The sequence below is a fragment of the Caretta caretta genome, chromosome 21 (genome assembly GCF_965140235.1).
Source record: "Caretta caretta isolate rCarCar2 chromosome 21, rCarCar1.hap1, whole genome shotgun sequence".
NCBI classification, from domain to species: domain Eukaryota; kingdom Metazoa; phylum Chordata; order Testudines; family Cheloniidae; genus Caretta; species Caretta caretta.
In genome coordinates, this window is record NC_134226.1 from 18,470,200 (window position 1) to 18,482,315 (window position 12,116).

Sequence of the window (12,116 nt, forward strand, 5' to 3'; positions counted from 1 at the left end):
GGACATGGCCAGACCCACCCGTCCACATCAGAGACAGCCAGCTGGGCGCCCGGCTGAGTCCAGCACTGTCTGAGGAGCAGACGCCAGCCCATGCAGAGCTGATGCTCGTGGAACGCACTTTGAACAACTCACCTCCTCTGACTCCCGGCTATTGAAGGCATCTGCCTGCAGGTTGTTACATCAGTCAGCGGCCTGGGCTCCTTCTGGGCTCCTCAAAGCCACTGGGTGCCCGAAGAGTCACAGCAGCAAATGCACCCACCTGCACCCCACTCCCCACATCCTTTTGGCAAAGCTGGCCAAGGTGATGCCCAGGCCTGATTATCACAACTTGCTGCACCTGGGAATGAAAACGCAGGGCCTGGAAAAGCTCCAAAACGCAGCAAACCCAGCGGTTCAGCAGCACAGACCACCATAAGCACGGTGCCCTGGTTCCACTCTCTGTGCGGCCTCCCCACCCAACACAAAGCCCAGGGCAAGGTCTTTGTCCCAAGAGACAAAGCCGCATAGTACCAGCCCTCACCACTTAAGAGACACTTCCCCAGTGCAACCACCACCTCACGACAGCTACGCCCCTGGAGCCGTAACACCATCAACAAACTGTGGGGATTCATCAGTGCAGGAGACAGAGCGACCATGGCAGCCTGACCCAGCCTGTGCAGCTACTTCCCAGAACGACCCACCCAGAGCTACCTGCAGCGCTTGTCCTTCTCTCAGAGCTCCTCACACACACACGCACCAACACCCGGCCAGGCACCTGCTCCTACTCGGAGGAAGGGAGATAAAGAGACCTTGCTGCTGTTTGCTATTTCTAACCTGTGGGAGGGAGGCGTCCACATCCTGGGCGGGGGCCAGCAGCCAAGCAGCTAGACAGAGAGTTGGTCACAGTGAGAGGAGAGATGTCAAAAGCCACAATACCCGAACTCTAGGCGGGGATGGGCATGTGTCTTCAGCTCCTGGCATTGAAGGCAGGATTCTCAGGCTCAGATCGCCTGTCCTATCAACACTCCCTCCCTGTGCTAGGACACAGTCGTTCCCAGGGGGACCAGCGTGCCCAAGCAGGAGCTCTGGCCAGGCTCCGTGCCCCTCTCACCTGAAAGCAAGGCAGTGCTTCTGCTGCGACTCTGTGATGAGCTTCAGGGGCTCGGTGCAGCAGTAGCGCTGGTAACAGTGGCCGCAGCAAAAGGTGAAGAAGTTGCAGTCAAAGCCAGGGTGCCACGAACCGTTCTTGTCCCGGTACCACAAGCAGTCTTCATCCGCCAAGCCTGTGGAGAGAGAAGCCAGATATCAGACCCCCCCGGCCCTTCCAAGCCCCCAGCTGGGGAGGGTCCCCACCTCTCCAACCCAGGAATTAGAATGCAGGCAGGGTCTGGGGAGCTCTACACCAGGTCCAGTGTTCCTGCTGCCCCTTTCCCAGTTCAGTGATGGCTGCAAAGAGGTGTCCAGAGCAACACTGGCTGCTGCAGCAGACTGCCATGGCCGCTGCTCCGGTTCTTCTGTGTTCCCAACTGGGGAAGCGTTCAGCCATGCTTTCCAAGGACAAGTCCCTCAAGCTGGACCTGTGCATGCAGAGTCCCTGCCCACTCATGGGCAGCCATGAGATGTGGATGGCATGCAGTCCTTCTGCACCGTCTGCTGCCAACCAAAGATGTAAAGGATCAAAACAAGAAATAGACCAGATTTGTTTTGTATTCGTTTGCTTCCCCCCCTCCCCTGTCTAGGGGACTCATTCCTCTAGGTCACACTGTAGTCACTCACAGAGAAGGTGCAGCGAGGTAAATCTAGCCATGTATCAATCAGAGGCCAGACTAACCTCCTTGTTCCAATAAGAACAATAACTTAGGTGCACCATTTCTTATTGGAACCCTCCGTGAAGTCGTGCCTGAAATACTCCTTGATGTAAAGCCACCCCCTTTGTTGATTTTAGCTCCCTGTAGCCAACCCTGTAAGCTGTGTCGTCAGTCGCCCCTCCCTCCGTCAGAGCAACGGCAGACAATCGTTCCGTGCCTTTTTCTGTGCGGACGCCATACCAAGGCAAACATGGAGGCCGCTCAGCTCACTTTGGCAATTAGGAGCACATTCAACACCACACGCATTATCCAGCAGTATATGCAGCACCAGAACCTGGCAAAGCGATACCGCGCGAGGAGGCGACGTCAGCACGGTCACGTGAGTGATCAGGACATGGACACAGATTTCTCTGAAAGCATGGGCCCTGCCAATGCATGCATCATGGTGCTAATGGGGCAGGTCCATGCTGTGGAACGCCGATTCTGGGCTCGGGAAACAAGCACAGACTGGTGGGACCGCATAGTGTTGCAGGTCTGGGACGATTCCCAGTGGCTGCGAAACTTTCACATGCGTAAGGGCACTTTCATGGAACTTTGTGACTTGCTTTCCCCTGCCCTAAGGCGCATGAATACCAAGATGAGAGAAGCCCTCACAGTTGAGAAGCGAGTGGCAATAGCCCTGTGGAAGCTTGCAACGCCAGACAGCTACTGGTCAGTTAGGAATCAATTTGGAGTGGGCAAATGTACTGTTGGGGCTGCTGTGATGCAAGTAGCCCACGCAATCAAAGATCTGCTGATATCAAGGGTAGTGACCCTGGGAAATGTGCAGGTCATAGTGGATGGCTTTGCTGCAATGGGATTCCCTAACTGTGGTGGCGCCATAGACGGAACCCATATCCCTATCTTGGCACCGGAGCACCAAGCCGCCGAGTACATAAACCGCAAGGGGTACTTTTCAATAGTGCTGCAAGCTCTGGTGGATCACAAGGGACGTTTCACCAACATCAACGTGGGATGGCCGGGAAAGGTACATGATGCTCGCATCTTCAGGAACTCTGGTCTGTTTCAAAAGCTGCAGGAAGGGACTTTCTTCCCAGACCAGAAAATAACTGTTGGGGATGTTGAAATGCCTATAGTTCTCCTTGGGGACCCAGCCTACCCCTTAATGCCATGGCTCATGAAGCCGTACACAGGCAGCCTGGACAGTAGTCAGGAGCTGTTCAACTACAGGCTGAGCAAGTGCAGAATGGTGGTAGAATGTGCATTTGGACGTTTAAAGGCGCGCTGGCGCAGTTTACTGACTCGCTTAGACCTCAGCGAAACCAATATTCCCATTGTTATTACTGCTTGCTGTGTGCTCCACAATATCTGTGAGAGTAAGGGGGAGACGTTTATGGCGGGGTGGGAGGTTGAGGCAAATCGCCTGGCTGCTGGTTACGTGCAGCCAGACACCAGGGCGGTTAGAAGAGCACAGGAGGGCGCGGTACGCATCAGAGAAGCTTTGAAAACCAGTTTCATGACTGTCCAGGCTATGGTGTGAAAGTTCTGTTTGTTTCTCCTTGATGAAACCCCCCGCCCCTTGGTTCACTCTGCTTCCCTGTAAGCTAACCACACTCCCCTCCTCCCTTCGATCACCACTTGCAGAGGCAATAAAGTCATTGTTGCTTCACATTCATGCATTCTTTATTCATTCATCACACAAATAGGGGGATGACTACCAAGGTAGCCCAGGAGGGGTGGTGGAGGAGGGAAGGAAAATGCCACACAGCACTTTAAAAGTTTACAACTTTAAAATTTATTGAATGCCAGCCTTCTTTTTTGGGGGCATCCTCTGTGGCGGAGTGGCTGGTTGGCCGGTGGCCTCCCCACCGCGTTCTTGACCATCTGGGTGTGGAGGCTATGGAACTAGGGGAGGAGGGCGGTTGGTTACACAGGGACTGCAGTGGCAGTCTGTGCTCCAGCTGCCTTTGCTGCAGCTCAACCATACACTGGAGCATACTGGTTTGGTCCTCCAGCAGCCTCAGCATTGAATCCTGCCTCCTCTCATCACGCTGCCGCCACATTTGAGCTTCAGCCCTCTCTTCAGCCCGCCAACTCTCCTCCCAGTCATTTTGTGCTTTCCTGCACTCTGACATTATTTGCCTCCACGCATTCGTCTGTGCTCTGTCAGTGCGGGAGGACAGCATGAGCTCGGAGAACATTTCAGCTCAAGTGCGTTTTTTTTTCTTTCTAATCTTCACTAGCCTCTGGGAAGGAGAAGATCCTGTGATCATTGAAACACATGCAGCTGGTGGAGAAAAAAAAAGGGACAGCGGTATTTAAAAAGGCACATTTTATAAAACAGTGGCTACACTCTTTCAGGGTATACCTTGCTGTTAACATTACATACATAGCACATGTGCTTTCGTTTCAAGGTCGCATTTTGCCTCCCCCCACCGCGTGGCTACCCCCTCAACCCTCCCACCTCCCTGTGGCTAACAGCGGGGAACATTTCTGTTTAGCCACAGGCAAACAGCCCAGCAGGAACAGGCTCCTCTGAGTGTCCCCTGAAGAAAAGCACTCTATTTCAACCAGGTGACCATGAATTATATCTCACTCTCCTGAGGATAACACAGAGAGATAAAGAACGGATGTTGTTTGAACGCCAGCAAACATACACTGCAATGCTTTGTTGTACAATGATTCCCGAGTACGTGTTACTGGCCTGGAGTGGTAAAGTGTCCTACCATGAAGGATGCAATAAGGCTGCCCTCCCCAGAAACCTTTTGCAAAGGCTTTGGGAGTACATCCAGGAGAGCCGCGAATGCCAGGGCAAAGTAATCCTTTCACATGCTTGCTTTTAAACCATAGTATTTTAAAAGGTACACTCACCGGAGGTCCCTTCTCCGCCTGCCGGGTCCAGGAAGCAGCCTTGGGTGGGTTCAGGGGGTACTGGCTCCAGGTCCAGGGTGAGAAACAGTTCCTGGCTGTTGGGAAAACCGGTTTCTCCGCTTGCTTGCAGTGAGCTATCTACAACCTCATCATCATCATCATCTTCTTCGTCCCCAAAACCTGCTTCCGTGTTGCCTCCATCTCCATTGAAGGAGTCAAATAACACGGCTGGGGTAGTGGTGGCTGAACCCCCTAAAATGGCATGCAGCTCATCATAGAAGCGGCATGTTTGGGGCTCTGACCCGGAGCAGCCGTTCGCCTCTCTGGTTTTCTGGTAGGCTTGCCTCAGCTCCTTCAGTTTCATGCGGCACTGCTTCGGGTCCCTATTATGGCTTCTGTCCTTCATGCCCTGGGAGATTTTGACAAAGGTTTTGGCATTTCGAAAACTGGAACGGAGTTCTGATAGCATGGATTCCTCTCTCCAAACAGCGATCAGATCCCGTACCTCCCGTTCGGTCCATGCGGGAGCTCTTTTGCGATTCTGGGACTCCATCATGGTCACCTCTGCTGATGAGCTCTGCATGGTCACCTGCAGCTTGCCACGCTGGTCAAACAGGAAATGAGATTCCAAAGTTCATGGTTCTTTTCCTGTCTACCTGGCCAGTGCATCTGAGTTGAGAGTCCTGTCCAGAGCAGTCACAATGGAGCACTCTGGGATAGCTCCCGGAGGCCAATACCGTCGAATTGTGTCCACAGTACCCCAAATTCGAGCCGGCAAGGCCGATTTAAGCGCTAATCCACTTGTCAGAGGTGGAGTAAGGAAATCGATTTTAAGAGCCCTTTAAGTCGAAATAAAGGGCTTCATCGTGTGGACGGGTGCAGGTTTACATTGATTTAACACTGCTAAATTTGACCTAAAGTCCTAGTGTAGACCAGGGCTTAGAGGCGCCATGGGGTGGTGTTTAGTTTTCCCAGATTACTGGGTGAGGACTGGAGTTGATTCTGATTTGTAATGTTAAGACAACCCCTAGATATTGAACCCAGCCCTTGAGAAAAGAAGACTAATGGGGTGGGGGCATTAATATGCTAAGGGCTGTTCTAAAGAGGATGGTGTTCAGTTGTTCTCCATGATCACTGGAGATAGGACAAGAAGTAATGGGCTTAACCTGCAGCCAGGGAGATTTAGGTTAGGTATTAGAAAAAAAATTCTATCTGTACAGATAGCATAAGAACATAAGAACGGCATTACTGGGTCAGACCAAAGGTCCATCAAGCCCAGTATCCTGTCCTCTGACAGTGGCCAATGGCAGGTCCCCCAAAGGGAATGAAGAGACAGGTTATCATCAAGTGATCCATGCCCTGTCACCCAATCCCAGCTTCTGGCAAACAGAGGCTAGGGACACCATCCCTGCCCATCCTGGCTAGTAGCCATTGATGGACCTATCCTCCATGAATCTATCTAGCTCCTTTTTGAACCCCCTTATAGTACTGGCCTTCACAACACCCTCTGGCAAGGAGTTCCAGAGGTTGACAGTGTGTTGCGTGAAAAAATACTTTCTTGTGTTTGTTTTAAACCTGCTACCTATTAATTTCATTTGGTGGCCCCTTGTTCTTGTATTATGAGAAGGAGTAAATAACACTTCCTTATTTACTTTCTTTATACCGCTCATAATTTTATAGATCTCTATCATATCCCCCCTTAGTCGCCTCTTTTCCAAGCTGAAAAGTCCCAGTTTTATTAATCTCTCCTCATACAGAAGCCGTTCTATACCCCTAATCATTTTTGTTGCCCTTTTCTGAACCTTTTCCAATTCTGATATATATTTTCTGAGATGGGGTGAACACATTTGCACGCAGTGGGCATAGCAGCACTGGAACAGGCTCCCGTGACCTCCCTTGGGATCCCCTCATGGGAGGTTTTTAAGAACAGGTTATACACACACCTGTTGGGGTGGTCTAGGTTTACTTGGTCCTGCCCCAGCGCAGGGGACAGGACTTGACTTCTCAAGGTCCAATGTCCCTTACAGTCCTACATTTCTATGACTCTATGGGGGCTGGGGGTTATGGCTCTGGGTGCCACACACTGGGTGTGGAGTAGGGGTGGGGCTGTGACTGCACTTCAAGCCCTTGAATGAGTTACTGAATGAGCCCTTTTCTGGCCAGAGGCAGCAAGATACTCAGTGCAGCTCCTGTTAAAAAGCCCACGCAACATTGCCAACCCGGGGGATTTTATCCCAACCCTAAAGTCTTACAATCTCCCAAGTGTGCTTCTAGCCCCCTAGTTGCAGGGGCCTGAAGATGGCAACCCTAAATGCTCAGGAACCAAAGGTAAAGAACCCCAGCATCTAGGATGCTCTGAAATCTGATGATTTGGGGGCTTGCCTGCTGACAACTGAACACTTGGGGCTGGCGATTCTGCGGCCCTTGGCCTTCCCAGAGCTCCTGGAGGTGCCCTTTAGCCTGCATTGTGCTGAGGCTGCAGCGTGTCCAGTGACACTTGCAGAGCCAGAAGCAGCTCCTCTTTCAGGAACACCACCGCTGCTGCTGAGCCTGCTCTATTTATGGCCTGCAGCTGGCACAGCTGACCAGTGCTTTCTGAAGCCATCTGGGAGCAGAGGTTGTAAATAGTCCCTGGGAAATGGAGCCAGGAAGGTTGCTGCTATGCTAGACAGGTGCTGGGCTTTATAGCATGAGGCTACGTCCCAGCCCAGTGCTGTGCTGCAGGAAGCCACATGGATGACTTCCCTCCCTGACGCCTCTTTGCCCTGCCATGGCCATGAGCCTTGCTGAGAGCAAGAGTCTGGGAAGGGAGCTTGGAGGAGAATCTCCGAACGAGCTGGCAGCAGCGGCAGATTACCACACAGGCCAATGGGACCCATGCCCAAGGGCCCTGACCAATTTGGCGGCCCCAGCACAATTGCTGGAAATCCCGCCCTCCCCCCTGCTCCTTCTCTCCCCTCAGCCTCCTGGGGCCCCGCTGCCCCGCTTCTCCTCTCCCCTCCTGGTCAGGCCAGAAGCCAGAGCCCGGCTGCAGTAGGGTGAGTATATTTGCCACACATGGAGCTGGCTGAGCTGCTCATCCAAACCCTTTCCCCAGACCCCCTGCCCCCCACGCACAGACCTAGTCCGAGCCCCTCTTCCTGATTCCCCCCACACGGATGTGGCCCGAGCCCCTCTCCCCCCCCGCCCGGTCCCAAGCCACTCTCCTCCATCCCCTTGGTTCTGAGCCCCTCTCCCCCTCCCAGGGCTGGCCTTCAAGAAAACAGCTCTCCTAGCCCCTGTGGGCAGGGCACCCCCCCACATTGTCCCTGGCCCCTGTGGGCTCCCCAGACTCCCCATCCCCCCTGCACCCCGCCCCCTTCTGTGCCCCTAATCCCTGCACTGTTTCCCCTTTGCCCCTAACCCCTGCACCACCCTCCTGCACCCACGTGGGGAAACTGACCTGTATGCATGGAGCAGCTGGCATTGCTGCTTGCTCCCCCCTCAAATGCTGCTCCTCCTCATGCACCCCTGGGAGATGTGAGTGACGGGGGAGCGAGGAGCAACATCAGGGCTCCCTTCATCCAGGTCACTTGCCCCACCTGGGCTGCGTAAGGGGAGAGAAGAGAGCAGCAGGCCCTGATGCTCGCCTCCCAGCACAGCCCAGGTGGGGGAAAGTGACCTGAATGAACGGAATTGGTGTTGCTCTTCACTCCCCCCCAGCCCCCTAGGGCGGCACAAGGGAACGTTGGGGGTGAACAGTATGTGCGTGTCACCACTCACTCCCCCCATATTCCTCCTCTGGGAGGAAGCCCAGAGAAATCTGGGCACCACCCGATGTGGCACTCTCCTGCCAGCTGGGAGCAGTTTCTGACTCTACGCCAGCCATGCACACCTCCGCACTGCCACATGGCACCTGCTTGATTATGGCACCCCGGGAGGTCGCCGGGGTGGCCCACCCTTAAGGCCGGTCCTGCCCCCACGCCCACCCTGCATGGACCTGGCTCGAGTCCCTCTCCTGAGCCCCTGCCCTGCACAGACCTGGCCCGAACCCTCCCCCCACTGCTCACCCCCCTGAACCCCACCACTCACGCCCCTAGCCCAACCACTTACCCCCCAACCCCTTTTTCACAAAACTGGACATTTGTCCCATTTGCTCTTGCCAACTGATGATCAGCTGGTAAGAGCACACAGCACAAATGCCCAGTTTTGCCAAAAAAGTTGGGACATCTGTGGCAGGGTTAAAAAGGGGACTGTCCCAGGCAAAATGGGATGTATGGTCACCCTAGGCTGCAGTAAGAGCTACCCAGGTAGCCCGGGCAGCTGTGGGGAACCCCAGACCCTCCGCCTGCCCTGGGTGAGGTGCTGGGATGCCAGTGTCCCTGTCCCCCAGGGTGCGCCACCCAGGGCAGGTGGAGGGTCCAAGGCTCCCCACAGTGGTTCAGACTCCCTGGGCAGCTCTTACCGCCAACCAGCTTTTGGCCAGGCCAGGAGGCAGAGCCATGGGGGAAGGTGAGGAGCAGGTGGCAGGGCCCCATGGCAGGGAGTGTGGGGGGGTGGGCACAAATGTTCTTTGTGCCATCTGCCTCTGGCTGGCAGGAAGTCAGACTATATCGGGGTGGACAAACTTTTGGGCCCGAATGCTACTTTGGGGTTGCCAAACTGTATGGAGGGCCGGGTAGGGAAGGCTGTGCCTCCCCAAACAGACTGCCCCCCATCTGCCCCCTCCCACTTCCTGTCCCCTAACTGCCCCCCTCAGAACCCCCGACCCATCCAACCCCCCCTGCTCCTTGTCCCCTGGCCGCCCCCTCTCGGGACACCCCCACCCCAACCACCTCCTCAGGACCCCACTCCCTATCCAACCCCCCTGCTCCCTGTCCCCTGACAGCCACCCCCCAGAACCTCTGCCCCATCCAACCACCCCCTGTTCCCTGTCCCCTGACTGCCCCCCCGGGACCCTCTGCCCCTTATCCAACCCCCCACCCCACCCCGCTACTGGCCAGAGCCAGCCACGCTGCCCGGCAGGAGCTCACAGCCGTGCCACCCAGAGCATTGCGCCGGAGGCGCAGTGAACTGAGGCTGCGGGTGAGGGAGGACAGCAGGGGAGGGACCGGGGGCTAGCCTCCAGGGCCAGGAGCTCCAGGGCCAGGAGCTCAGGAGGGTCCTGCGGGCCGAATATGGCCTGCGGGCCGTAGTTTGCCCACCTCTGGACTATATGATCATAATGGTCCCTTGTGGGCTTAACTTCTATGACAGCCAGCTCAGCAACCACAGGAGCTGGACAGGCTATTCAACTGAGAACCAACTGCAAACCAACCTGGGCAGGAGGCAGAGCAGAACACCACTGAACAGGTGTGCACTGTACTGCCTTGGGTTGAGATTGGTTGATCCACCCTCATGCTGCAACAGAGACAAACCCAGCGGTGTTTCTGAGGCAGCTAGACCTTGGAATCTGAAGGAGCACCACAGGGCGATAGAACACCAAGCAGTCACATGCTGCCTAACACAATGGACAGTGAAGCCCATTCTGAATAGTCACTGGAGGGCCTACTAGCTTTCCGGAGCACTGCAATAGGAGGCTGCAGAACAGTGTGGGGAAGACAGTAGAATCCTCACAAGGACCGTGCTGCTGTACACACAGATGCCTCCTGCATTTCAGCATGTCATCATCCCCCTGCAGAAAACCTTATTCCTGTGCAGCTGGGGGTTACCATAAAGGCTCGGAAGTTCTCAGCTAAGGAGCCTACACCCAGCTTTATAGACTAAGTGTAACACTGACCAACCCTGGTCATCAGCAGGGGGGACTGAACCTGGGACCTCTGGAGCTTAGTGCATGAGCTTCTACTGCATCAGATAAAAGCCATATGGCTGTTAGCTAAGGCTGTAGAACAGGCATATTAATCTCTCTCTAAATGGTCTCGGTGCCACTAGATGGGACAGAACACCACACCCAGGAGGTGTGTGGGTTACATAAGCACAATATATCTAATATGTATTCAGCCAGGAAAAAGCACCTACATTTGAACACAATAAGCAGTGGAATTTGTTTGAGGTTTTTCTCAGAACTTTCCAAACAACTACCCTCACATGTGGCTCACACAGCACATTGTGGAGAGGAGAGCTAGCCCGAGACAATACAGCCCCAGAAGCACTTGCGTGGGAGACTATAAACCATTGCATACAGAATGTTGGAACTGAAATATCTGCTCAGTCATAATGATAAGAATAACTGCACTCTAGCAAGCGAACAACAAATAATTGCAAAGCCTGACGAGCTGCAAAGGAGCCAGCACTGACTGATTGTCCTTGTTTTGGTACACAACTCAGGGCAGCAAGTTATTGAACCAGAGCATCTAAAACAGCAACATCTGAAAAGTAGCAGGGGCTACCCAGAAGGCTAAAGGAGAGTCTGATTTTCCTGTCTACTGATGACCTACAATGGAAAGATAAGATTGTTTGTGCCCATTCTTTTTTGTTGTTTTGCTTCATTCTGCAACAGAAAGATAACCTAGAAGGAAGACATTTCCGTTTTCACTTTTTTCTGCTTGGAATTTTATTATTAATTTTAGGTTACAGATATCATTGGTATCAAGTCTGGACTTCTCTGGTTATGCTGAAGATTTATGGGAGGTGTCAGAATCATGGGTGTGAGCTTTCTCAGCAAGGCCAGAGAGGCTGAATCTTAACAGCCATTTTTTAGTCATGGCTTTCTTGGGCATTGACACTAAATAGGAGTTTTAAGCAGGCTGACCACCTCACTGTCACAGAGATGTCACTTTCTCAGTGCAGTGATGTAATAATCTGACCGGCTCTCTTTTCACACAAGAGACTGCCCACGTACCAGACTAGAATTTCAGAAGTAAAAAAACAACGAAAAGTACATAAACTCTTTGGTGAAGAATCTTTCCAGGCTTTCTTCAGATTTGTGAAGAAGCAAACAAGAGCCCAGGGCCTAGCTTTTCCCCTGTCCAGGTCATTTTAAGGGCTGTGTAATAAAGGGCTGAGTGTTGATAAGAGACTGATAAGAGATAAGGTTATTCCTGCGAATAGAGTAGTTACTATTAGAGACTGCTGCAAACAAAAAATGCCACTCATCTGTGCTGGATACCCCCAGCTGTCAATCCCTGCCAGCCCCTGTCACCATCAGTCAGGAGGCTCTGGGATGCAGGTAAGGTTCCTGCTCCCTTCCAGGAGCCAAAGGGTTGCGGGAAGTTACAGTTTATTAGACAATGTGGCACTAGAGGCAGATGTGGAAGTTGGAGTCCCAAGCAGCACCGACAGGCAGCACCTGGTAAGGATCCCAGCCTCTGAGGGTAGGTGGGCTTCCCCTCCAGACATGCCAAATCACGTGGCATGGTTCTTGTGCATTTGGAAGAGTCATCACACCTACCCACGTAACTTGTAAATAAACTTGGAAGGCTTAGATGTTTATTGGTAAATGTCAATTTCACCATACAAACACAAACCTATGAACAAATA

At 53.4% G+C, this 12,116-nt stretch overlaps 1 protein-coding gene across 1 annotated transcript in view; it reads right to left on the minus strand.

The window, feature by feature from the left end:
* Positions 1–12,116, minus strand: part of SHISA4 (shisa family member 4) — a 46,994-nt gene that overhangs the window by 19,551 nt on the left and 15,327 nt on the right. Inside the window, exon 2 of the mRNA XM_048826681.2 lies at positions 1,091–1,262. Coding sequence (XP_048682638.1) covers positions 1,091–1,262 — 172 coding nt within the window. The remainder of the gene's footprint in view (positions 1–1,090; positions 1,263–12,116) is intronic.